At 36.1% G+C, this 27894-nt stretch overlaps 2 protein-coding genes across 2 annotated transcripts; one reads left to right on the top strand and one right to left on the bottom strand.

Moving 5' to 3' along the window:
* Positions 1-6905: 6905 nt before the first annotated feature.
* LOC105210636 (uncharacterized) lies at positions 6906-8898 on the bottom strand. The gene is made up of 2 exons (XM_029038104.2): positions 8623-8898; positions 6906-7447 (listed from the first exon to the last, which is right to left on the bottom strand). Exons 1-2 carry the CDS (start codon positions 8713-8715, stop codon positions 6941-6943), a joined length of 600 nt encoding a protein of 199 aa, XP_028893937.1. The 5' UTR covers positions 8716-8898; the 3' UTR covers positions 6906-6940.
* A 426-nt stretch (positions 8899-9324) lies between these two features.
* Positions 9325-12158, top strand: LOC105220813 (uncharacterized). The gene is made up of 4 exons (XM_011197334.3): positions 9325-9472; positions 9562-9681; positions 10708-10902; positions 11723-12158. Exons 1-4 carry the CDS (start codon positions 9401-9403, stop codon positions 11936-11938), a joined length of 603 nt encoding a protein of 200 aa, XP_011195636.2. The 5' UTR covers positions 9325-9400; the 3' UTR covers positions 11939-12158.
* The last annotated feature ends 15736 nt before the right edge of the window (positions 12159-27894 follow it).

The raw sequence follows: 27894 nt of genomic DNA, 5'->3' as shown, positions 1-27894 counted from the left end.
TTGGATAAAATCTGTACTATAATAGCTGATATATTAGTGAGATTCGTTTCTATACCGATAAGAAGCGATTTGGCAGCGAAGAAACGGTTTTCTGAAATCATTACTGTTTCAGAAGAAGTCTGTCTTTCAAACAGAGACAAAAAAGGTCACAGAGAGAGCTAAGAGAGCACAGTGAAAATGGAAATTATAAGTTAGGATGACCACGAAATTGATTTCACAATTTTAAGGTTTCATGAACCACACCAAAACGCTTTTAATAATTTTACTGTCAAAGGTCAGAACAAACTTTTAGTGGGAGATCTACAATTAAAAATTAATTAAAATTCTTTTAAATTCCAAATTTTTGTAACAAAGTGATCTGGCACCGAAGCAACATTTTTTTGAAATCTTTACTGTTCCAGAAGAAGTCAGTTTTTCAAACAGAGACAAAAAAATCACCAAAGAGAGAGCTAAGAGAGTGCAGTTTCTTCAAAGGTAACCAAGTGATAATGAAGGTTATAAGTTCGAAAAATTGTTTCTACATTTTTAAGGTTTCGGGAACTAGTCACACCAAAATGCTTTTAATAATTTTACTCACAAAGGTCAAAATAATCAATTTAGTGAAAATCCGCAATAGAAAAAATATTTAAAATTCCTTTATATTCCAAATTTTTGCAATAAATTTGAAAATCATTTCATTTTTTAATTTTGACTTGCAAAAAAATATCAAAAATCGCTTTAAAAAAGTAACACGACAACAACCAGCCAACGAAACCACCAACGAGACAACCGAACACCGTTGGACAAAGTTCATGAACGTCCGAAAATGCAGTGAGGCATGACATAACAAAATATGCGCATATCAGCATTTAGTAGAATGGATAGCCAGCCGCTGTTATGTTGTCAGCGTGACATATACTGGCATTGTTGTTGTACATATTTTGTCATATCGCTGCTATAAAAATTGCTAGCAAAATTGAGTGGCGTTGGAATAGCAGGCGAGCAGTGAAAAAACAACAACAAAAAATAGGAAAGAAATAAAAAAATTTATTTATTTGGAGTAGTAACAGGGGGCCATGGTGCGCTATGTGAAAGTTAAGCGGGGTGGAGGAGGGGCGCTCAACAGACGACAGTGAGTTATAACAATGCCACAAATGCTTGGCATCGGCAAGCAAAGTGTCCAACATAAACGCCACAACAAAGCAACGTTAATTGACGCGCCACAAAGCATACACATACCAACATACAAACATACATATATACATAGACATACATATATACAGACTCGCCATCAAATATACTTTGCGGCTATAAAGGCAAGCTTTGGATCAAAAAACTTTTGACTTTGAAAAAATATAACGGCAATATGCATATGAACGCTTAGTGTGTGTGCTTGATATATGTATGTATGTATGTCCAGGACATTTTTTCCATCGGCAGCCGAGAACGAGAGTGATAGCGTTTGAGTGCCGATCCGTTTGCTATCGCTAGAGCATTTCATTTTCGGCGCAAAGGACCCCAGAGACTGACATGAAGTGTCTGATAGAGGTTTGTAGCGGCAAATAAAATGATTTTGATGTGTGTGGGAAGCTGGTTGATTCAGCTTTTTTAAAGTTAACAGGATTTATCCATACATATGTAGATGATGAAAATATAGGATAATTCTGGTTTTAAAGTTTAAATTTCAAGCACTTCTTCTTCTTCTTTCACTCAAATAGCAATTTTACACCTTTATTTTATGCTTCAACCCCCAATAAAGCTTTATGCCTGCAACAAACCGCCTACAAATTACATGCCTGGACTTGGTGGGTCGTCGTCCTGGCGGCATTTCGTTCGGACATTTGACGCACTGAATCAGCAACGTGATTAATGGTCTTTAATTATGTCAAATGGACGCGCAAAAAACTGGTCGGCAATATGTGCAACAACAACATATAGAACAACAACAATAAGAATGCAAAGAAAAACATCAAGTATTGCAATTTAGCGTGGAAATGCGAGTGTGCGCAAAGTGAAAGGTGCGCTGTGATCGAGTGGATAAAAAGAGTTGCATGAATGTAAGAATTTTTAGGTTAGGACACGTAAGCTTAAGTTAAAGGATAGCTCATTTGTTAATAAAAAAAAATTAATTATGGAAATTATATAAAAAAAAATAAAAATAAATAAAATAATTTTATGAAAAATTTGAAAATTATTTAACAATTTTTGGTACAGGGTTGCCACTTGTATGCATAAATATGTATTAAATATTTCGAACAAAATAATATTTTTTTCTTATTATGTATAATTTTAGTTCGAAAAAATAAAAAAAAAATTGAAAAAAAAAATATTTAATAGAGTTGCCACCTTGTCGACATATTAATAAAAATAAATTATTGAAAATTAAATTCAAATAAATTAATTAAATATAAATGTTTATCTTACGTAACTACAATACACTTAAACCTAGATCAATATTTTGGTAGGGTTGCCACATAACATAGGGAGGTGTTGCACTGAGAGACCCAGTTATTCCTATTTCAGGATTTTTTTCTTATTATGCATAACTTTAGTCCGAAAAAATTAAAAAAAAAATTGAAAAAAAAATATTTAATAGAGTTGCCACCTTGTCGACATATTAATAAAAATAAATTAATGAAAGTTGAATTGAAATAAATTAATTAAATACTTGAACACTTAAACCTAGATCAATATTTTGGTAGGGTTGTCACATAACATAGGGAGGTGTTGCACTGAAGGACGCCGTTATTTCTATTTCAGGAAGGATAGCTTAATTCTTATAATAAAAAAATAATTATAAAAATTATATTGAAAAATGTTTAATAAAATAATTTTATGAAAAAATTTAAAATTATTTAACAATTTTTGGTACAGGGTTGCCACTTGTATGCATAAATATGTATAAAATATTTCGAACAAAATAATATTTTTTTCTTATTATGCATAAAATTGGTCCGAAAAAATTAAAAAAAAAATTCAAAAAAATTTAATAGAGTTGCCATCTTGTCGACAAATTAATAAAATAAATTAAATTGAAATAAATTAATTAATTATAAATATTTATTTTACGTAACTTAAAACAAGCTCAATATTTTGGTATTTTGGTAGGGTTGCCACATAACACATGCGAGTGTTGCACTGAGAGAGCCCCTATTCATTATATTTCATATATTTCAGGAATTGTACAAAAAGTTGCAACAAAGTAGCTGAAATTGGATAAAATCTTGAAACTAGCATGTTAGTGAAATTCGTTTCTATACCGTTAAAAAGTGATCTGGCACCGAAGCAACGTTTTTCTGAAATCATTACGGTTCCATAAGGAGTCTGTCTTTCAAACAGAGACATAAAAAATCACAGACAGAGCCAAGATAGCACAGTTCTTACAAGGTAACCAAGTGATAACCAAGAGTATGAGTGAGGATTTTGGGAACTAATCACACCAGAATGCTTTTAAGAATGTTACATCGAAGGTCAAATAAAACTTTTTAAGGAGTTCTAAAATTTAAAAAGGAATATTCAGTTCTTTGGAAATTAAAAAAGACTATAATAGTGAAAGCAAAACTCTACAGTTTTTGAAAAATCATTTCATTTTTAGTTTTTGCTGGAACTTTTCACCAATCAATCAATTATAATCTACATTATGGAACACTATGGAACTAAAGCTCATTGCTCACTTGGTGAAAGTGTGTATCATTTGCTTAGTGAGCGCCCCTGTACTCATGAAGCTTTTAGCTCTGTTCTCCAACCCTTCATTGGCGTGCAGCGATTGGCATTAAAAAATTGACACCGTTAGGGTGAAAATGTCAACGTGACAGTTGGTCAAACGTAACAGCAGGTGGAAAAATGTATATCAATGAGTATCAAGAGACCCGGTGAGAAAAATTTCGGTTATGATAAAAGATGCGAAGGATATTAAAAAATAATATTAAAAGCGAAAATACAAAATTTGGGGAACAGAGCTAACTTGTGGAAATTTTCTTGATCTCGGAACTGAATCTCGATTAGTAAAGCCCTGGTGATAGTTAAGCTCACTTAGGGTCGCAATTTTCCTAGCAGTCTTACCCCACATACCTCCAACACTACAAAATGTACGCAAATAAATTTCCCAAAGCCCACGCCAACAACAACAACGTGTTCGAAAAACGTTTTGTAACACGACACAGTGCAATTCAAATGAATGATCCTCACACTACTCGGCAAATACCGTTACGCTTGTCGTGTCGTTTCGTGTACACGATTTTTTTTACAATTTTTTACCGCCAGTGCGCGTTGTGATTGAGTGGGCGGGTAAGCATTTTGTAGTAACACGTGTCAGCCAACAACACCCACTCACCGGCTATGATAAGGCCACTTGTACAACGAGTTGAATGAGTTGGGCGCTCGCACACATTTTTTCCGCTTTCGATTTTCACCTTTTTATGGTTTGGTATTTGTCGTCAGGAGCCGCCAGCCGCCGCCGCTGCATGTCGTCGACGTAATGAAAGTGTCATAAATTATGCCACATTTGACGAAAGCGACATCATGCAATGTCCAACCATACAAAGGACAGCCATGTGTGTAGTGTATATGGAGGGAGAGGTGGTAGGTATACTGGGGTGAGAGAGGTTGTTATGCCCGCGGCAAATATTCATGGTTTTAAGTGACCAGTCCGTTATTTTTGTGCATGCCCAACGGTTAAATATGTGGGTGCAAAGGTTGTTTTGTTGCTGCATTCTTGTTTTTTTTTTAATTTTGTTCAAACAAATTACCGTTGATTGTGTCGATTTGGCACATAAACGATCACTTTAGGCGTTGATATGTTTGCATGCTTGTATTTGCCAATTTACTTTTAAATTATGTCATTAATTGAAATTGTGCATAAATTACATACCGTTATGATAATTGCTTTTGTAAACAAGCGTAATTAAGAAACGGTAAATATGAGGAAAAAGTGTTGCTTCAAAGAGGGGAAGTTCGGAAAATAAATAGGATTGGTAACTAAGTCGAATACTATTTTAGTAAATTTTCTTTCTATGAGAAGTGGGGAGATTTCTATAAAACTGGATTTTATTAGGTACCACACCTTATGCAAAATACCTAACGAAACTGTTGTCAGAACATCGAGCCTTCACTTGGTAGACCCCTCCGCCGCATTTACCGATTATTATAAAAAATTTTGGAAAAATATTTGGATTAACTGTACTGGAATCGTTACTTAAGCGTGAACGGAGTCTCTAAACGACCTCTTATCTTAAACCAACCATCCCAAAAACATAGAGAGATGCGAACGGGATCTCTAAACGATCTCTTATCTTCAACCAATCATCTCAAAACATAGAGAGAGGCGAACGGGATCTCTAAACGATCTCTTATCTTCAACCAACCATCCCAAAACGTAGAGATAGGCGAACGGAGTCTCTAAACGATCTCTTATCTTCAACCAACCATCCCAAAACATAGAGAGAGGCGAACGGAGTCTCTAAACGATCTCTTATCTTCAACCAACCATCCCAAAACATAGAGAAATCCTACTAATGACCTAAATCTAATATCCACCTTGATAAAATTCAAGACCTCACTGGAGTATGTGCATCGACGACCGAAGAAACGGAAGCCTTACCAGTCTTGAGACGGTGTTCTCAGTTGAGATCCCATCTGTGTTCTTCTTCCTTTTTAGGATTTATTTTAGATCTAGAAGTTGTATGTGGAAAATGTATTCCAATACCACGATATACTCAAGTTACATCTATGGAAAAGAGGTCCCGAACTTCTATAATCGTCGTTCGGGATCTCTTTTCCATAGATAGAATTTGCGAAGTTTTGTGGAGAAGTATTTATTTAGTCGGTAAAAGTTCGTTGGCTTGATGTGACATAACAACCTGAGGTTCTGAGTTGGGATCTTCAGTCAACCACTTAAAATGCCTTGGATTAAATGAAAAAGCCCGTCCAAATGTCGAGCAAAATTGATGTAGAAAAACGCAAACTTTGCTTTTTAGTTAGATCTGAGCTCCTTACAAGTCATATTGTAGTTTTTTGAAGGAGTTGGTTCTCATATAATCGATTGTAGTTAGTATAGATCTCATACATTCGAGTTCCTTCAAACTTCTAAGACTCATTAGCATTCTCACAATCAAAAGCAAACAATTCTTTTCAGTCACACAGCCACTCCTTAAAGGATTCCAACACGTCCACTGAAGCATAGTCAACAAATGTGAAAACTAGCATTCCAGTCATATATTACTGGAGTTGAATCACTTCAAAATGCAGTGAGTTCCTGCTGCCTATCATCATTATCAGCTTTGCACAATTGTCATAATTAATCGCAAATGGCAGACAGCGTGACACCAGAACACACCAGAAAAAAAAATAAAAGAGAGAAAACCAAAAACTATTTTTTCTATAAAGTTGTAAGAAAAGCAAATAGCAGAATGAATGCGGAACGCGGAAAGCCGCATCAAGCCGCCATTGCACGCATTGCACGCACTGCACACAATTTCACAGATGATGAACAATGTCGTCACGTGACAAGCGAACTACGTCGAACGTGGCGAACGCGCGGAGGACAACGGGGAAGCGCAACAAAACACGCTGACAGCTGCTTTGCATACTAAAGCGCGGCAATGACGTTGACGGCGGTATTGCGGTTGTCGCGCGGCACACCAAATTTCCAAAGCTCCAGCAGCGCCCAAGGACCGACGACAGGCAGGCTGCCCAGCCCACTTGGATACACACAACGTTGGATAGGCAAATAAATGACATTGCGCCGAGATCCGTCAACTATTTCATGACTACGGCAGTGTATGTGACCAAGATTATCTGCGTGGCAAGTGCTATCAACTTAGACATAACTTTAATAGAAGAAAGAATAAGTTTGATCTCTTGTTAAGCGTGACTTTATTGAGAATATTTTTATTTGCTGATATTACATGATTATTATCTATCATGCTCACGCTCTCGCGTTCCTACAGCCAGTCAGCTCCACTTATCCCAGACTGAACATTTTCAGATTGTTGAAACCCTTCGACTTATCGATCTTCCCATACAGCTTGCCATCAAAGAGCTCCTGTCCATTGGACTTCGTCATCTTCATTTCGGCAAAGAAGCTCGCTTCCGGCACATAACTAGGCAGCATCTCCTCATCAATGCGGTATTCACGCACCGTGTATTGACCCTTCGCAATCGGACATTTCTTGATGAAGTTACCCTGCTTGAGCATGTCTTCGTAAATGATACGCAGTATGGGATCCATTGAATGTTGTTTGAGAAATTTACAAAAATTCACCGAACGATTGACAAGCGTGGTGTAGTTGCCCTCCTCCAACTCCAAAGCGATGGCGTATTTGAGATACACATCATCGAGATCTTCATTGACTTGCAAGACAACTGAGAGGTATGTATCGCTGGTGCTATTCTGGATCTGTACTTTGGCGTCCAACACATCGGAGTTGTATGTGTAAGGGAAAGAGGTAAAGATGACTTTAAAAGAGCGCTGAAAGGAAGAGGTGATTAGTGTATTAAAAATGAAAAGAGCGGGATTAACTTCCTATCAAAATGTGGGATCGAATTCTAAAAGATTGCTTTGTATCCTTTGGTTCTGTCTTTGGGCCATAAAGGGTAGTAAGGTAATAGTAGAGAGAGGGATATTTTTCAATTGAAATTGATGGAAAATTTTAGAGGCGGATTAGGAAGAAGGTCAATTATTGCGGAAATATCCATATAAAGCGACCGAAATTCTCGGAGAATCGGCTTTTCTGTGTCGTTTTCGTTCCAGAATTTTTTTTTTTTCCATGGATGGGGGTCCGCTCCACTGATTTTTGAAGATGTCAGTAATAATCGAGATAAAAGATTTTGGTTTCGTTAGCCTATGAAGGATATTCAATATCCCTCTAACGAAGCTTGTAAATTGCTTTGTTTGTCAGAAGGATCACTTATTTCCTTTTAAATCCTCTGAAAATATGGATAAAACCAGGTTTTTTCTACTTTGGAGTTCCGGACCACAGTACCAGTCTTTACTTCAAAAATTGCTTAAACAACTCAGGCGATCAGCGGCTAAGAAACTTCCTGATTTGAAGACTTCGATGGTTCCATTATACACTCGGATTGATCTGAAAACATCCTGATACGTTTCTAGAATGGGTAATTTGGATTGTTATTTGACTTTGGTTCGTATTTTTCGGTCAAGTTCTACTTTTCGAAGGTTGGACCGTCATCTACCAATGATCCAGTTTGAAGTGGCATTGGAAAGATTTTCGGAAAACTTCATTAGTCCACCAGAGCTTGTTTAAACGAGTAGGACCCGATCTTCAAATTACTTTCCTAAGTCCTACGCTATATATTGAAACGTTTTGGAGGTTATATATATTTCTCTAATATTCACTCTCGACACTATTCATCCTCAATGATAATCCCACACTCCGGCTCCTCACTTCCTGATTTGTCCACTTATTTTGGCTCATTAAATCCGTCAAACTTTCGAAATAAACTCAACGTCAACGCGATTTTCACCAGTTTATCAGTTTTCTCAAAATCATTTCAATCAGAAACTTTTGGACAATTAAAATGTTATGTCATAATTAAATTGAGATGGCGAGTAAATTAATAAATGAAGCAGAAAAATAACAGCAATAATGGTCACAAAACTAGCAACAACAACCAGCAACTTACCCATCCCCAGGCGATTGGTGTACACACAACAACAACAATAACAACAATTTGCAAAAAGTTGCATGACAAAGGCGCGTTCGCTGGCAGCTTCATAGCTATGCAAAATTTAACTGATGCAAATTTGGCGAAAAACTAGAACTTTAGCAGTGGCCACAAGGCAAATAGAACACCGAAATGCAAAAAAAAAATGTTTTGAAATAAAAATAAAATAATAAATAATAATAAAATAGTAGAAACAATGAAGCGGAACAATTTTGGGAAAAAAATATTAAAAATGAATAAAATTTGTTTATAATTTGTTTTAAATTATTATTTGGTTTGACAATTTTAATTGTTGTGTAGCAAATACAATAAAATATGTAGAAGACATGCTGCATGCCACACGGATTTCGAAAAATGGCGCGCCGTCATTGCAATTTTCATGCTTCACTGGAGCAGCAAATCTAAAAAACAATCAAAAATCATTCAAAACGCCATTATTTTAACCCCCACCTCTCTGCTTGCGCGTGTACTCAAAAATTAAAAAAAAAAAAATTTTTTTTCGAAAATTGCTTTGATTTGGGCGTTACGCGTCAATGCTGGCGATGGCTATCCGGTGATAACGCCAATTTTTCGCAATTTAAAATTTTCCAACGATATTAAATGACATTTTAATTTTTGAATCTTGATAAATGCTTCGAGGGAGCAGCCTATAAAATGTGGCCCTTTGTGGCTTATTGTAGTCAAAACAGTTGAGCTTGTTTAAACTATACGACATAGATGCTTTGAGTTTCCTAAAATGGCGCTTACAATGAAAATATTTTATTTGAACTTGTTTTTTGTTCTCTACTGTGGTTTGGCGGCGGCGGAGGTAAGTGTGGTTCTAGTAGTTTAAAAAATTCTTCTGGAAAAGTTTATAAAAATATTTTTGTATTTTTTATTTTTATTTTTTTTCCACAGAAAGTCATGCGTCCCACCTTTAAAAAATGCGAAACCTGGAGCGATGAGAAATATGTGTCGCATAAGCTGGCCTTTGACCCGAAGGATCCACATCTAAATTTTACCCTTAATGTGCTGAAGGTATTTTAATGTTCATTTTATGAAATTTTGGAGGTTATAATATTTTTTGTGAGTAATAAGTATCAAGTTGTTTCTATATATCCTTATCTTTTTCTATTTCAATTTTAGTCTAAATCTAAATCTCGAATTTTACGAGTAATACTATATTTATCTCGATCGCTATATTCTACTATATTCTACTATATTTCTATTTCTATCTCTATCTCTATCTCTATCTCTATCTCTATCTCTATCTCTATCTCTATCTCTATCTCTATCTCTATCTCTATCTCTATCTCTATCTCTATCTCTATCTCTATCTCTATCTCTATCTCTATCTCTATCTCTATCTCTATCTCTATCTCTATCTCTATCTCTATCTCTATCTCTATCTCTATCTCTATCTCTATCTCTATCTCTATCTCTATCTCTATCTCTATCTCTATCTCTATCTCTATCTCTATCTCTATCTCTATCTCTATCTCTATCTCTATCTCTATCTCTATCTCTATCTCTATCTCTATCTCTATCTCTATCTCTATCTCTATCTCTATCTCTATCTCTATCTCTATCTCTATCTCTATCTCTATCTCTATCTCTATCTCTATCTCTATCTCTATCTCTATCTCTATCTCTATCTCTATCTCTATCTCTATCTCTATCTCTATCTCTATCTCTATCTCTATCTCTATCTCTATCTCTATCTCTATCTCTATCTCTATCTCTATCTCTATCTCTATCTCTATCTCTATCTCTATCCCTATCTCTATCTCTATCTCTATCTTTATCTCTATCTCTATCTCTATCTCTATCTCTATCTCTATCTCTATCTCTATCTCTATCTCTATCTCTATCTCTATCTCTATCTCTATCTCTATCTCTATCTCTATCTCTATCTCTATCTCTATCTCTATCTCTATCTCTATCTCTATCTCTATCTCTATCTCTATCTCTATTTCTATCTCTATCTCTATCTCTATTCTATATATCTCTCCCTCTCTATCTTTATCAATATATTATATTCTCATTAAATTTCTTTGTCCTTAGGAACTCAACGACGTTGATCTAAATACCCATATTCGTATTGTTCAGAAGAAAGATCCCACCTATTTCTTCACGACTAATTCGACAGTGAATTTATGTCGCATACTTAATTGGCGTAATATCTCTCCGATCGGTTCCCTCATACACACATATATGAAGGAATATGGAAATCTGCTTGAGAAGTGTCCGGTGGTGAAGGTAAGATTAAACATTTTGGTTTTGTAACAGCTCTGATTGAGGATGAGGCTTTGATAAAAGAACACAGGTTCGTCTCTTTTCCTAGTATTGGCTCTATTTTATATATGGTATTTTTCCTAAACATGTGTTTCTGTGCATTCTCGATGCTCGTAAAAGTCTTGTCTTTATACATTTAACATTGGTATGACGATTTAAGTCCAGAGATCGATGTTTCGGAACGCGGGTGGTAAATTCTAACTGAATTATTTTAAGTGGACGATGTTAAGGAAAATGAAACCCTCGAATTATTCAATAGAATTTGATATATTTTAAAGTTTAAGGTCCTTGCAAACCAGTCCCATTTCCACGCTTCATTGGAAAGAAAGCTTTTGAAACCATTGCTTCCTGGATGATCGTATAGACATAGATCTTTTAATGAGTTTGATGATTATAACGTGTTAGGTCTCAACTTTTCTTGAAAGTTTTGTTTAAAATACTACTTAAAACTTCTAAAAATACACGACCATCAGAAGACTCTCGGGAAGACCCTAACATACTGCTGAGTCCAAAATATACCGCTAAGTAAATATTCTAGGATTTTATTCTGGGACTTCTAGGGGTCTGTTTTGAAGTTATTTAGTGCCCATATGATTATGGATTTTCTTTGAATACCTGACTTTTTAAGTATATCTACTGTATTTTCAATAAAAAATTTGTTATTTAGGTCAGCCGTAGTTTACTTGCGCTATCGTTTTCTCTCTCTCTCTTTTCTCTTTGCAAATATATTTTTCAGGGTCACTATTCACTACACACACCAACTAAACGTTCACGTAAATTTCAGGGTGAATATTTCATACATCGGTTCTGGTATCCCGAGGACGTTTCATTCGCCACGCTGCCCGAAGTCGATTTCGAAATTAATTTCTCCGCTTATCACGTGGACGCCAGCAAGAATCGCGAGATGATCATCAACGATCACATAGTCGGCGAAGGTACCGTGCAAGATGTCAGCAATGTTAAGCCGGGCCTCTTGGCATTGCTGCCGAAAATGGGTTAAAAGCGATGTTGGAAGCATAAAGAATAAAAATAAATATGTATATAACCATGTGTACTACGGTGAAGGCTAGGCTATAAAGTGGAAAGAAGGTTTTTTTGTTTGGTTTTACGACTGCAAGTGGCAAATCATAAAGTTGGAAGTGCTTGTATAATTGCTGTGGTAATTTGGTCTTTAGCATTAAATTGTTAAATCAGCAAGTATGTAGAAACACCGTAAAAATGCACATAAAAAGTTTGAAAGAATAAATAATAAAAAAGTATCAAAAAATATTTTAATGGAATTTTGTTTTGTGTTTTTCATAAATAAATTCAAATTGTGATTATTATTCAAGGGAATCACTTATGTATGGACAATAATATTTATATTTTGCGCTTAAATGTTGACTGAATTTTAACGCGCAGGGTGTGGATTATGAGGTGTTGGCGTACAAGCAAAAAATCGCCGAAAAAGATATAAAAAAAATCAAATAAAAAATTAAAATCTGCATAAATTGCTTGAGCAACCCGGATCACCCTCAGCGAGCGCACGCCGCTTAATTGCGTTCAAAAAAAAAAGTTGTTCATCAATTTGGTTGTCAGTTCATATTGACAGTAGCGCGACAAATCCTTCAACTGCGCGTTACCATAAATCAAGCATTGTAGCACACAACAACAACAATAGCTAAGCATTTTACTCATTGACACTTAAGGCATGCAGAGGAGCAACAATAATGCTGAAGAGGGGTTGCGAATATTAGAAATTCGCAAGCTGTCGATTTTCAGATAAAGAAACGCATATTAATTTCTGCAGCTGGCGGAAAAAAGCTTAGCAAAGAAGGTGCAAGTGAAATCACGGCGTTAGAAACCCAATAAGTTGGGGGAAAACCCACTTGAACTACTGAAGAGAAACCTGCTACGAAAGGAAGTAAAAATACTGAATGCAAATAAAATTGCAAATTTCATTCGAAACTGACTTTGATTGATACAATTGTCGTAAATTGACATTTCCGTATAGTTCGCTGAGTGAGTATACTCGCTGACAGCGAATCAATGACAGCAGTCACACTTCATATGACAAGTGACAAGGCATTATATGATTGGAATATGATGTATTTTAATATAGATTAAGATTAGAAAACAATTTTGGAACTATCTTAGTGCTAAATTTACAATTTAGCATGACTTGAAGAAAAAATATATAAAAAACTAGTAAGGAAAGGCTAAGTTAAGGTGCAACCGAACATTTTATACTCTCGCAATTTATTGAAGAAATTTTATTAAGATAACGCACAAATTTACCCATAAATTCGGCATAAAGTTTAATGGAATAACGAAAATCGTCATATATAGATAGGAGGTATGAGGTAATTACTGAACCGATTTCATTCAATTTCACCAGCAAGGTACACTATATCCAATACTATGCGCTCACTTAATTTTGCTAAGATATATCACATATTAACCAATAAATATATGCGGAATAAAGCCCAAGGTATATGGGAGCTAGGTTATGTTATGACCCGATTTTAATAATTTTTGGAACAGAGACACACTGTTGGAAGTAAACAATTTCCTCTGAATTACATTAAATTATCTGAGAGATTTACCCATATTTTCGGTTAAAATTTAACGTTAGGCCCTGAGTTCAACATGTTCGACATCTGGGGCCTTGAAAAGTTATAGTCCGTTTTCAACAATTTTTTCACAAGTGATACCACAGATCATATATACTATTTTTGTAAAATTTTATTTCGCTGTCTTCATTGGTTCCTTATGTATATATTATAAAGTGAAGGATTCAGATGGAATTCAAAATTGAGTTATAAGGAAAGTAGTCGTGGTTGTGAACCGATTTCGCTCATTTTTTAACCGTGTTGTCAGGGTGTCAAGAAAATATTATATACCGATTTTCATTGAAATATGGTTTTTGACCCATAAGTGGGCGATGCCACGCCCATTTTTCATTTTGTAAAAAAATCTGAATGAAGCTTCTTTCTGCTATTTCTTTTAGTATTTAGTGTATCCGACGTTTTTCGTTAGTGAGTTAATCCACTTTTTGTAATTTTCAACCTAACCTTTGTATGGGAGGTGGGCGTGGTTATTATTCGATTTCAACTATTTTCATGGTGTGTGGTGGGGTACGTAAGAGAACCGACTGCAGAAAGTTTGGTTTATATAGCTTGATTGGTTTGCGAGTTATATACAAAAAACCTATTTGGGGGCGGGGTCACGCCCATTTCCCAAAAAAAACCATAGCCAAATATGCCCCTTACTAGTGCGATCCTTTGTTCCAAATTTTACTTTTATAACTTTATTTATCGCTTAGTTATGACACTTTATGTGTTTTCGGTTTTCGCCCTGATCATTTTTATATAGTTACCCTATATCTAACTCGTCTAGTTTTATGTGAACAAAACTATAATACTCTCTTAGCAACTTTTGTTGCGAGAGTATAAAAATTGGCTCAAAAAATTATGTAAGACCTACAGCAGTGTCATGATCCACGAGCTCCCAAAAAAACACTCTGTCTCTTATTTTGCATGCCACACTTGTTACTTTCACACTTTTATGACACACTGTGGTTGGTAAATATTTTTTGTGCACTGAAGCTTATGAACTGCATAATTACATAAAAAATCTGTTTTGAGTTTAAAACAATAAATGTTTATGTTATAAAAATTTACTAAATTGTTGTTGAATTTATAATTTTCGATAAACAATTTTGGCATACAAAACAAAATGTTGTCAGCTTTTACCTAAATATACATATTGGAATACATATAAAGGGTGATTTTTTAAGAGCTTGATAACTTTTTTTAAAAAAAAAACGCATAAAATTTGCAAAATCTCATCGGTTCTTTATTTGAAACGTTAGATTGGTTCATGACATTTACTTTTTGAAGATAATTTCATTTAAATGTTGACCGCGGCTGCGTCTTAGGTGGTCCATTCGAAAAGTCCAATTTTGGGCAACTTTTTCGAGCATTTCGGCCGGAATAGCCCGAATTTCTTCGGAAATGTTGTCTTCCAAAGCTGGAATAGTTGCTGGCTTATTTCTGTAGACTTTAGACTTGACGTAGCCCCACAAAAAATAGTCTAAAGGCGTTAAATCGCATGATCTTGGTGGCCAACTTACGGGTCCATTTCTTGAGATGAATTGTTCTCCGAAGTTTTCCCTCAAAATGGCCATAGAATCGCGAGCTGTGTGGCATGTAGCGCCATCTTGTTGAAACCACATGTCAACCAAGTTCAGTTCTTCCATTTTTGGCAACAAAAAGTTTGTTAGCATCGAACGATAGCGATCGCCATTCACCGTAACGTTGCGTCCAACAGCATCTTTGAAAAAATACGGTCCAATGATTCCACCAGCGTACAAACCACACCAAACAGTGCATTTTTCGGGATGCATGGGCAGTTCTTGAACGGCTTCTGGTTGCTCTTCACCCCAAATGCGGCAATTTTGCTTATTTACGTAGCCATTCAACCAGAAATGAGCCTCATCGCTGAACAAAATTTGTCGATAAAAAAGCGGATTTTCTGCCAACTTTTCTAGGGCCCATTCACTGAAAATTCGACGTTGTGGCAGATCGTTCGGCTTCAGTTCTTGCACGAGCTGTATTTTATACGGTTTTACACCAAGATCTTTGCGTAAAATCTTCCATGTGGTCGAATAACACAAACCCAATTGCTGCGAACGGCGACGAATCGACATTTCACGGTCTTCAGCCACACTCTCAGAAACAGACGCAATATTCTCTTCTGTACGCACTGTACGCATTCGTGTGGTTGGTTTAATGTCCAATAAAGTAAACTGAGTGCGAAACTTGGTCACAATCGCATTAATTGTTTGCTCACTTGGTCGATTATGTAGACCATAAATCGGACGTAAAGCGCGAAACACATTTCGAACCGAACACTGATTTTGGTAATAAAATTCAATGATTTGCAAGCGTTGCTCGTTAGTAAGTCTATTCATGATGAAATGTCAAAGCATACTGAGCATCTTTCTCTTTGACACCATGTCTGAAATCCCACGTGATCTGTCAAATACTAATGCATGAAAATCCTAACCTCAAAAAAATCACCCGTTATATCTAAAATCGTATATATCAACTCGTCGCTATCCATCAAATTTTACGACAGTCGAAGCGTCTGAATTTTTACTAGTTTACGCTCGTATTTTGATAAATGACATGCTTTGAAAGACGGCACCGAGAAGTCTAGAAGTAGCCGAGAAAGCACCTTCTATAGATTAATAATCGCAATGCGTAATCTGAAAGTCATAAAATTGTTTATGACATTTTTAGGAAATTATCATAAGTTAGGGTGAAGTGATCGTATTTCGTTTATAAAAAACTAGCACGCGGTTGTTGTACTCAGTAGGAGGCAGTCGGGGAGTCTGTTGGTAGTATGTCTTATACAATGAGGGGATAGGACTATTAGATTCAGTTGTGAACCCTTTCTTTGTTGGAGGAATCCTTTTAGTTTACTCTTACTACGTATTCCATCCATAATTTTAGATATTGATTTTTAGTTTGAAAGTAGACAATAATCGAAGATCTTCAGATATTTATCTTATTATATTTCTTGTTTCATATTTTTTGGCTACACTACTCCTAAAACTAGATATATTAAATATCGCAAAACCGAAGCAAGGGTAACCTCGAATTCCCTATTCAATTACTTTTGGTCCATCGTTTGGTAATGAATCTGCGATAGACTTATCTACGTACTAGGCACTACTCTTCATTATAGTTACTTTATTTGTTTTCTAAATAGGGTCTACTAAAAAGCTTGATTTATTATCAGTCTTCCTTAAAAATATTGATTGATAGTGCCACCGTTATGAGTTTTCTGGCCTTTTGGATCAAACAATCTGGTGTTTTGAGAGGTTTTAACTGTGAAATTTCGGGAACCGAATTTAAAAAGTATTTTTATTGTGAATAAAATGGGTTTTTCCAATTAATAATGACAAATTACTGAAACTATAATAAAGTTTTATTTATATTGAAATCGTCGGATATCATAGTCTTAGTATTTCATTGTTATCAAAAAAGGTCTGACTAAGCAAGGGTAATAATATTTATAAGCATTGACTTGAGAAGGTTAGGTCAAGGGATTGGTCTCCACGACTGTAGAGAATCAGACTTAGCCAACTTCAACTATGCTTTGTAACTATGTACGGATCAAAACGACTCCTCACGATTGAACAAATCGCTTGCACTCTATTGTATAGTTCTTAAGCCCTGTTATGTCAATTCCAGTTAATTCGATAGGTTCGCTGAAGGTGAGCTTACCTATGTATTTTAGCCTTAGTTTGGCGAATGCTAGGCATTGAAGGAGGAAGTGCTTGAATGATTCGTTTTTGTCTTCCTCCAAACAGCATTTGGCATCTTAAGTCTGTCATGTCAATGTCCAATAAGCTCAACAATAATTGCGGCGAGTTGAACCTCTCTAAGAGACCACCCGCTTCCACTTCGCCATCAATATTGCTAAGGTTCACTCTCTTGCAAGCTGGTGCGCCCTACAGTTTCCAGGTATTCCGCGTTGATCGGGTCCCCACACACGGATAGTGGTTGAAAATTATTCATAAAGATTTTAGATAATCCCTAACTAGCTTAGAGCGTAATATCATCAACATTAGAGTGTAAAATCGGGCTTGTATTGCCGCCCTACTTTAGATAGGTGTGTAATCATATCTTTGGAAACGTTGACGTGAATAGTCTTGTAAAAGGATAAGCTTATTACATTATATTATAGAAAAGAAAATCCATCTCAACCTAAAGTAACATTAGATTAGAGATTAGTGTTCTTCCCTAACATCTTTATACTTCGAATTTATGAAGAATTATTGCTGTCAGAAATTCAATAATTTTATTCCCGTAAATAAATTTTAAACTCTTCTTCACCACTACACTCAAATTATGCACTCAATTCAATATTCAAGTAGTACTCAGTAATCTACCGCATCAGTCTCTTATATACACTCATACAAATGTGAATTGCAGATTTTATAATTTATTGTGTTAAAACATGATTGCTTTTACCTCTAGTACATGAACAGGAGTGGTAATAGTACAATTGGGTATGAATAACATAATCAGGTTGTCGCAGAAAAGGATTCAAATTTCATTTTTAGACAAACATAAGTGCCACACTGCAGCATTTGACAACCAAACAGTTTGAGAGAAGGCGGGTTAGCAGTGAAAATATTTTAATCCCTAATTGAAAATAAACACAACATGTGACAAAATTCAAAGAAAACATGAAAATGAAAACAAGTGGCTGCCACAGTAGGGCTGTTACTGTAGTAGTAGCATTGGTAATGGAAGTAGTGCTCATGTAGAGTGGAGAAGCGACAATGACAGGCGGCAAGGCAAATGCAGTTGAGTAACATGAAATTACTACACGAAAATGCATTGTAAGGGCTTTGTAGAGAGGGGAAAGAGGGAAGGGAGTGAACTGAGTGTTGTAGGGAGAGTGGTTAGGGGTGAGCGGCTTAGCTGTAATGTTAAACTCGTAGTATGCTGAGTTCGAGGTGCATTAGCGCCCAAATGAGGCGCAAGTGAGAGCGTGAGTTGGTTTAACGGTAGAGGTGAGTGAGTTTTAGGCGCTTTATAACGGTAAATACATAACTGTTAAGTTAATAGCAATAACAGGTAGTGCTTGCTTTGAGTGCGTATGAATATTGGTGTGAGTACGAAGAGAGGATTTTGAGTCAAAGTGCTGTAAATTGAGTTGTGTGTGAGAAATTTCGTGTTACAAGGATTAAGCTTGTCCTTTTCAATATTTTTTTAATTTTTTTTTGTTGTGTCACTAACAAGCACCCAACATGTAAGCGCTGCAACACATCTTTGTTGTATTTGAAATTATAATCAAGATATATCCGTGTAACAAAAGCAATTCGTCTGCCTTAATAAACTAATTTAATTCACTGAGCTGAGCTGCTAGCCTTGTTGTAGCCAAATAATGTCTTCTTATATTGTAGTTGGTATGTCGCCCTGTACTAAGCAATAACGCAAATTCCTGCTTACGAGCCGACGATCCGCAGCGTGATTTATGCGCGCCACAGATAGGCAGGCCGATAGTCGTCTTGTGGAGCGTATGGTTGAATTTATTTTGCTAAAACAAGCGCTGAGGCTATTAAATGTCCTTTGCAATGTTTTTTTCTCACACATTTCCTTTATTTTATTTCCATTTTTATGCTATTTATTTAGCCGCTGGCCAACAAGTAAACATGTGCAAATCTGCAGCGTTTACTAACACTTGCTGCATATTGGCCCTAAGGACATGTTATCCTTGTGGCAATTCAAGTTCGAAAAAGCGACAACAAAAATGGAAATAAAATAAAATAAAGTAAATGTTAGTCAAATGTTGTTGTTTGAAATAGAAAATGCAAAAATTTTTGAAGGGAAGAGAACAAGCGCTACAAATCCCTCGATCCAAAAGCGGAAGTCAACAACTAAACACATGCTTGTCTTGCATTTCCGTTGCGGAGTGTGAGCAGTGGCTACCACACAACTATTGTGCAGTTAAGTGGCGGTAGGGTGGCAGTGTGTGGCACGTTGGTCAGGACGAAATTCAAACAATTTGCATATGCTTTTTGGTGGCGCCGCCAGGAGGGGCATAATAACGCAGCTTAGTATGAGAAAACTAACAGCAAGAAGAAGAGAAAATATAAAAACAATAAAAAAAAACAAAAATTGAAAAAACGTTAACTTCGGCTGTACCGAAGCTAATATACCCTTCACAGGTGCATTTCTTTTGGTAACTATGTGTTTAAGCAAATCTAAAGACGTAAGAAAAAGTAAGTAAAAAAAGAAAACATTTTACTAATTCTTTTTAGCCGGGTTGTTTGCTAGAAACATTAGGGTTATATAGTTAACCGATCTGAACAATTTCTTCTGAGATTATATTATTACCTTAAGCAGTAATCCATGTCAAATTTCGTGAAGATACCACGTCAAATGCGAACATTTTCCATACAAGCCCTTGATTCCGATCGTTCAGTTTGTATGGCAGCTATATGCTATAGTGCACCGATCTGAACAATTTTTTCGGAGATTAAATTATTTCTATGAACAGTAACTCACACCAAATTTCGTGAAGATATATAGTAAAATGCGGAAGTTTTCCATACAAGCCCTTCATTCCGATCGTTCAGTTTGTATGGCAGCTATATGCTATAGTGCACCGATCTGAACAATTTTTTCGGAGATTAAATTATTTCTATGAACAATAACTCACACCAAATTTCGTGAAGATATGTAGTAAAATGCGGAAGTTTTCCATACAAGCCCTTGGTTCCGATCGTTCAGTTTGTATGACAGCTATATGCTATAGTGAACCGATCTGCACAATTTTTTCGGAGATTAAATTATTTCTATGAAGAATAACTCACACCAAAATTCGTGCAGATATGTAGTAAAATGCGGAAGTTTTCCATACAAGCCCTTGATTGCGATCGTTCAGTTTGTATGGCAGCTATATGCTATAGTGAACCGATCTGAAAAAATTTTTCGGAGATTAAATTATTTCTAAGAACAATAACTCACACCAAATTTCGTGAAGATGTGTAGTAAAATGCGGACGTTTTCCATACAAGCCCTTCATTCCGATCGTTCAGTTTGTATGGCAGCTATATGATATAGTGAACCGATCTGAACAATTTTTTCGGAGATTAAATTATTTCTATGAACAATAACTCGCACCAAATTTCGTGAAGATATGTAGTAAAATGCGGAAGTTTTCCATACAAGCCCTTGGTTCCGATCGTTCAGTTTGTATGGCAGCTATATGCTATAGTGAACCGATCTGAACATTTTTTTCGGAGATTAAATTATTTTTATGAACTATAACTCACACCAAAATTCGTGAAGATATGTAGTAAAATGAGGAAGTTTTCCATACAAGCCCTTGATTGCGATCGTTCAGTTTGTATGGCAGCTATATGGTATAGTGGTCCGATATCGGCAAATCCGATCCGATAGTTCCGACAAATGAGCAGCTTCTTGAAGAGAAAATAACATCTGCAAAATTTCAGTTCGTGTATATACAGACAGACATACAGACGGACATGGCTAAATCGACTCAGTTCAACATACTGATCATTTATATATATATACTTTATAGGGCCTCCGACGCTTCCTTCTGGGTGTTACAAACTACGTGACAAACTTAATATACCCTGTTCAGGGTATAAAAATAGAAAAAAGGGAGTATGAGTGCGGTGGGCAGATGGCTAGGAAAAATGTCAACAACAGCAGCAAATAGCTCTGTGCAAGCACTGCTCTCAGTGACAATGCCAACAAGCGTCGTACAACAACTTCAAACTGAATGGCCAGCTGAAACCAAATCCAATGTCAGCTTAAGAATTTGCACAAGTTATTCGATGTGTATTTAACACGAGAGACACAACACAAACACACACAGGCACAGACGACCAAATGTCACTGAGCTGATAGAGCTGTATAAAGTCAAGAACAATAACAATGGCGTGTGCAAGAATGGATGGCAGCTTGTAGGAATGCCGAGGTCACACTGCTATGCGTACAGTCTCTTTATGTGTGTTTGTGTGTAACTGCGTGACCATTGTTTAGCATGCGTACGGGCGCTCGCCTAAAAGCACGCAATGCTTTTGATGTTCTAGTTGACATATCGGAAGGCATACACTGAGCTGGGCATACCAAAATTTGCCTGCGAACTCTTAAGGAAGTTCAGAGAAGCAGAAAAAAATCTAAAAAAAAAAATTCAAAAAAAAAAAATCAAAAAAATAGAAAATTCAAAATACTAAGTCCAGTCTCGAAGGCGTGTGAAAAACGTATGTTTTAAGTAATGCAAAACGAAGTTTGGCGTAAAATAGTAGCAAAGCAAATGTGTAAGATATGCAGTGTTAAGACCAAAAATTGCGCTCGGCAGCATAAAACATACATAAGGAGACACACATACATATGTGTATGTCTATATCTAGATATATTTATAACTAAAATATCACAACCTCGGCCCAGTCCTTTTTATCGGCCGACACGTCAATGACTACGAAAGCCAATTGTCTCTGCTCGGCTATGCGCTTGAAGTGCGCGAGTGAGTGTGAGACTGCATATGTTAGGCTATTGGCTGGTGGCCCAGCTCTCCCATCGGCCACTTGGTGCTGGCTGGTCCTTGTCGTGGTGGTAATATTTATGCGCAGACGACTAAAATAAGCTGCTTCAAGGATTTATTGGCTAAATGGACAGATTTGACTATGTATGTTATCCTTGGGAATGCTGGCAATATGTCGCACAACAATGCATTGTTGGCGTGATTATATAGTGCATTCGTGCACCGCGAGAAATTTGGAGGTTATGAAAATATTTTCATAGAAAAAAAAGGAAATTTTTTGAATAAATATGTCAGAGCGTCACCTAGCGGGTGGATTTAGGTTAGGTCACAGAGGCTGACCTCCGCGAGAGTTTCGCGATGGATCCCACATGGATAGATAAGGTGACAGTCTGACGTGCTGGCAAAAGACTCCTAAGTATGGATGGCAAAAGACCCTTAGGTATCACCGAAGCGCTTTGAGTCTATCACGCGGCTAATGTCTAATACGGCAAGTTCGCATGGTTCGCCTAAAGTCTGGCTCCTGAGATGTTCCAACCTCAAGCTTGCGAACACTGGGTAGTGGAGGCCGAAATTACTTGGTATTTCCACATCGCCTTCCTCCATACAGCAATGGCAGTCCGACATGATTCCTCGCCTCACATTGTTTACTTCTGATTAATAACGATTTTCTTTGTGTATGCTTATTAGCGCCATCTAGCGGCCAGTGTTTTTTTGCATTAAATTTTGCTAATAAATCAAATGTTAGGTGTCAATTGGCCTTATGCCATGAGACCGAAGGGGCTGTTCTATAGTCTACATAAGCTCAGACCCTAATAGCCAAGGCTAGTCGAAAGCTCATTTGTAGCTTCACTCAGCGTCGTGTTCGTGAGCTCTAATGATCTCTCATTGCTCAGAATGCCTCGTCGAGCTCTAGGCGATAAACTAGCAAATATATCAAATCTTGCTCAACTTTCGATGAGACCGCATTAGGAGCTTTCGAGAGAAAGGTTTTGCGGAAGATTTACGTTCCCTTAAGAATGACAATGGCGAATACCGCAGACGATGGAACGATGAGCTGTATATATTATTCGACGATATAGACATAGTTCACATAGGACGAAAGTGCTCCTGCTCTGAAAGTGTTCGATGCAGTACCCGCTGGTGGAAGCCGAGGAAGAGGGAAATTGGTCATAACTGTATATATTTTCTGAATGGAAAACTATCAATATAGCTGCCAATGAAATCTTTTCGTAATTCCTCCGATGGAACTATTTAAGGGGTTTCATCGGCTTCTGCTTTCTTTCGGTATGGAGCCCACAAATCTGATTATTATCTCAAAAATTTTAAAATTTTGATTGAGTATGGTTTTGACAGAAAGACTTAGAGCTTCTTCTGTGATTCAACAGGGGTCCCGGATTAACTTTTGTTCGAGGAAAAAACAAAAATTTAAAGGAAAAAATATTTCTCCCAGTGCACCATTTTGCATTCGCACTGCCATGGTCCCATGGACGGTCGACCCATTGATGAATGTTCGCATTGAATAGCAATTTTTCAAGATTTACAACTTAACCCAACGTAAATGCAAAGCTAAAACTTATTGAAAAAAATGCGAAAAAAAAATAAATATAATGCAAAGAGTAAAGCAAAAAAATGGAAAATCGGATGCTGCCACGAACACATTAGAAATTTCACACACAACATACACGCTGCGGTAGCAACAAATATTAAAAAAAAAAGTGAAATGTGAAAGGATATGTGGCATGGCATACGCCAGCAGGACAATGAATTTGTCGAGAGATAGCGAGTGTAATGGGCTGAAATGGCCGTTGGCCTTTTGTCAACTCTTTACACAGGCATAAATACATATATACATATGTGGCATGTGGCAACTACGTTACAATTGTAGTTCTTCGAAAAGTCACAGCGACGGAATGTTGAATGAAAGTAACGGAACTTTTTTCTTTACTTTCTTTTTCTCGAAAATAAAAAAAGTATGCGCCTGCCTCAATTGGTGGAGGCCAAAAGTTAGCAAAGTGAAAATAAAATGTTGCATGCGGGTCGGGTCTAGCTGCAGCTAGTATTTTTTGTTGTTTTTATTTTTTTTTGAGTTTTCATGAACTTTTTAAACCCAAAATGTATGAGTCTTTGTATGTCTCTGCTGTGCGGGATTTGCAAACAATTTTCTTGCGATTTCAAAATCAATAAAACATTTTCGCCATTTCAGCCAAAGTTGGCTGTGGCCTCTCGTAGCAGCTACTATTTGCTTTCGCTTACAGCACACACAATTGAATTCAACTATTTTATCTTAAATTGTTTCTTGAGGATAATAAATAAATATTACACCCACAGAGCACTTCGTTAAACGCCCCCAAAAGCACATGAACACACATACTCCCGGAGAGCGAGAGAGTGGGAGTACGTAAATTTAAATTTATTATTGAATTTTTTTTCAGCATCTCCACATATGCACTTCGTGTTTTCATTGTACGTTTGACGAGCTTATTTGTTGCTATTTTCTATTTTCTATAGAATATTTTTGGGGCCAACTAAATCGTCATTTCAGTGGTCCACTCTTGGCTTGTGTGTGTCTTGTGTCAATTAGACAAATTTCAAAGGGTCTGTCAACCTTTTTTTGCTGCACCTCTCACCCACTCTCCACCACTACCACCGTTAGTTACTTTGTATGGCTTATAAATTGCAAAATGTTTCTTATTTTCTATTTCGGTTTTCCTTCTTTTTGTGTGATTGCTTTCGAAATATTCCTTTTCGCTTGAATTGTTGCCAATAAATAAATTGTTGTGTTCCTTTTCGATTTCTATTACTTACAATGGCTTTCAAAAATATCCTGTCACATATGTATTCCCATGTATTGTTGTTATTTTTGCGTATTCTTTGGAAAATTAATTGGACAGCAATTGTCAATTGATTGCTAGCATACAATGCAACTCTTTGGCGGACAATGAGAGGAGTAAAGAAATGCAGTAGCATAGAATTTATTTGGATTGTAGAATTCATAAGGAATCAGAGTTGATTAAAAAAACATTTTTTTTGTAAAATATTGAATTGTCATAAAATAAAATTGATTTAATTTGTAGATATGAGATTGAAAAATAATTAACAAGAGCCTGTTGAATAGATCGACACTGTATGTAGAATGCTTGATTTTTGTAAGATGTTTTGTAAGATGTAAGATGACTTTCATATTTCGATAAGGTTATTTCGAAACTGAAAGTTCAAAAACTTCTTTTTAAAGAATACTTCAGAACAGGCTTCTACTTGTTTGCTTACGGTTCCATATGGCGAATCTACGCATTATTATACACAAATCAATGAATCATTTGGCGAATCTCTCATAAAATTTCGCCCGTGACTTGGAACCACTTTGGAGACTGGAAAACAAAAAGTTCATTTTTATACTCTCGCAAAAAAAGTTGCTAAGAGAGTAGTATAGTTTTGTCACATAACGGTTTGTTGTAAGTCCTAAAACTAAACGAGTGAGATATAGGGTTATATATATCAAAATAATCAGGGTGACGAGACATGGCCAAATCCGAATGTCTGTTTGTCCGTCCGTCCGTCCGTGCAATGGATAACTTGAGTAAAAATTGAGATATCTTAATGAAACTTGGAACACATGTTTCTGGGACCGTGAGAGGGTTGCTTTTGAAAATGGGCAAAATCGGACCACTGCCACGCCCACAAAATGGCGAAAACCGAAAACACATAAAGCGTCATAACTAAGCCATAAAAAATAATTTGGAACAAAGGATCGCACTAGGAAGGGGCATATTTGGATGTAATTTTTTTGGGGAAGTGGGCGTGGCCCCGCCCCCAAATAGGTTATTTGTATATATCTCGCAAACCAATGAAGCTATATAAACCAAACTTTCTACAGTCGATTCTCTTCTGTACCCCACCACACACCATGAAAATAGTTGAAATCGGATAATAACCACGCCCACCTCCCATACAAAGGTTAAGTTGAAAATTACTGAAAGTGGGTTATCTCACTAACGAAAAAGAAACAATAAATTTTACATAAGGAATGGCAGATGGAAGTTGCACTGAGATTTTTTACAAAATGAAAAATGGGCGTGGCGTCGCTCACTTATGGGTCAAAAACCATATCTCAAGAACTACACGACCAATTCCAATGAAATTCGGTATATAACTTGACAAACTGATGACACGGATGGAATATGGGCGAAATCGGTTCACAACCACGCCTACTTCCCATATAACTCAATTTTGAATCCTACTGATTCGTTCACTTTATAATATAAACATAAGGAACCAATGATGATAGCGAAATAAAACTTTACACAAATACTGTATACGATCTGTGGCATAACTTGTGAAAAAATTGTAAGATTCGGACTATAACTTTTCAAAGCCCCGAATATCGAATAAGAAAGATTCAGTGCCCCATGGTAATTTTTCACCGAAAATTTCCGTAAATCTCTCAGGTATCTTAAATCAATTCAGAGGAAATTGCTTTCTTCTAATAGTGTGTTTCTGTTCCAAAAATTATTCCAAAAAAATTCGGGTCATAAAATCTCCTAGCTCCCATATACATAATTATAGGTTTTTCAAAAATACGGTGGGCTTTAATCCGCATATATGTATTGGTTAATATATGAGATACCTTAGCAAAATTAAGTGAGCGTACAGTCTTGAATATAGTGTATTTTGGTGGTGAAAATGAGTGAAATCGGTTCAGGAATTACCTCAATCCTCATATACTATATATGACGATTTTCGATATTCGATATTCTATTAAACTTTATGCCGAATTTATGGGTAAATTTGTGTGTTATCTTAATAAAATTCCTTCAATAAATTGCGAGAGTATAAAATGTTCGGTTGTACCCGAACTTAGCCTTTCCTTACTTGTTTTCTATGTAATAAATTATTTATTTAATTCAAATTTTTTTCTGTCTTATATATACATATTTAAAGAATAATTTCTATATATAATAAAAAAAAATTAAAACCGCTCCATTGTGACGTTATGTCCGGCGACCACTCGGAAAAAAAGATGAAAAAAAAAATAGTGTTTCCGCAAACTCGTTCTTGAAGGAAGGAAAGACAAAAAAAGTAAAAATTGCAATTTTGACAAAAATTTTCCCAGAAAAAAAATAAAAACATCGGTCAAATTTGATTGACATTTTTGTTTTTTAATAATTGTAAGCGAAAAAGGAAAAAATCCTTCGCACAAGCACGAGTAAATTGTATTTCGAACACCTGTGCAAAATTTCATCAAGATCGTAGTTTTAGAGAACATTTGACAACCGACTTTGAAAACACGGTTTCGAGAAAAACGCGTTTAAAGTTTTGAGAAACAATAATACCTGACTTGGAGCTTACACCTTCCAAAGGCTGTATCTCCGAAACTATTATTCGGATCGACTTGGATTTAAATAGGCTAATATACTTGGAATGTTGTAGAAATTAATAAGCAAAATAATAAAAAAAATGATTTTTTGAACCCACGAAACCCATGTGACCCCTTAAGGGATAAGGAGTAGGCAGAATTTTCAAAAAATCAATTTTTTTTTGCATTTTCGCTAAGTGTAATATATACATATCTTAAAAATATTCTCTGAAAATTTGATAACAAAAAGATCGCTCGGGCGCTCCAAAACGCTCGGTAGCAACTTTAAATGCGTTTATCTCAAAACTATGTTTTTTGAACTGGTGACAACTGTAACTCGATAACCGCTCAGTTGATTTTAATGAAATTCATACAGCTTTTAGAATACATAATAAAATCAGGTCTGATCGAAGGACTTTTTTTTAATTTCGATTTTTTAAGACCAATTTCCCGAATTTTTGCCCGAAAATGTAGAAAAAAATTACCTGAGGCCGCCATTTAGTTAATTAAAAAAAAAACTTCGA

Source organism: Zeugodacus cucurbitae, chromosome 4, assembly GCF_028554725.1.
Source record: "Zeugodacus cucurbitae isolate PBARC_wt_2022May chromosome 4, idZeuCucr1.2, whole genome shotgun sequence".
Taxonomy (NCBI): domain Eukaryota; kingdom Metazoa; phylum Arthropoda; class Insecta; order Diptera; family Tephritidae; genus Zeugodacus; species Zeugodacus cucurbitae.
Note: the sequence above shows the minus strand (reverse complement) of the source record. Positions and strands in the feature narration are given on the sequence as shown.

Bases quoted from the DNA above. Each gene is read 5' to 3' on its own strand.
- LOC105210636 (XM_029038104.2), bottom strand. From the start codon at position 8,715: ATGAAGCTGCCAGCGAACGCGCCTTTGTCATGCAACTTTTTGCAAATT. The intron at 7,448-8,622 runs GTAAGTTGCTGG...TCTTCCTTTCAG, and splicing joins CACCAATCGCCTGGGGATGG to CGCTCTTTTAAAGTCATCTT.
- LOC105220813 (XM_011197334.3), top strand. From the start codon at position 9,401: ATGGCGCTTACAATGAAAATATTTTATTTGAACTTGTTTTTTGTTCTC. The intron at 9,682-10,707 runs GTATTTTAATGT...CTTTGTCCTTAG, and splicing joins TTACCCTTAATGTGCTGAAG to GAACTCAACGACGTTGATCT. The intron at 10,903-11,722 runs GTAAGATTAAAC...CGTAAATTTCAG, and splicing joins AGAAGTGTCCGGTGGTGAAG to GGTGAATATTTCATACATCG.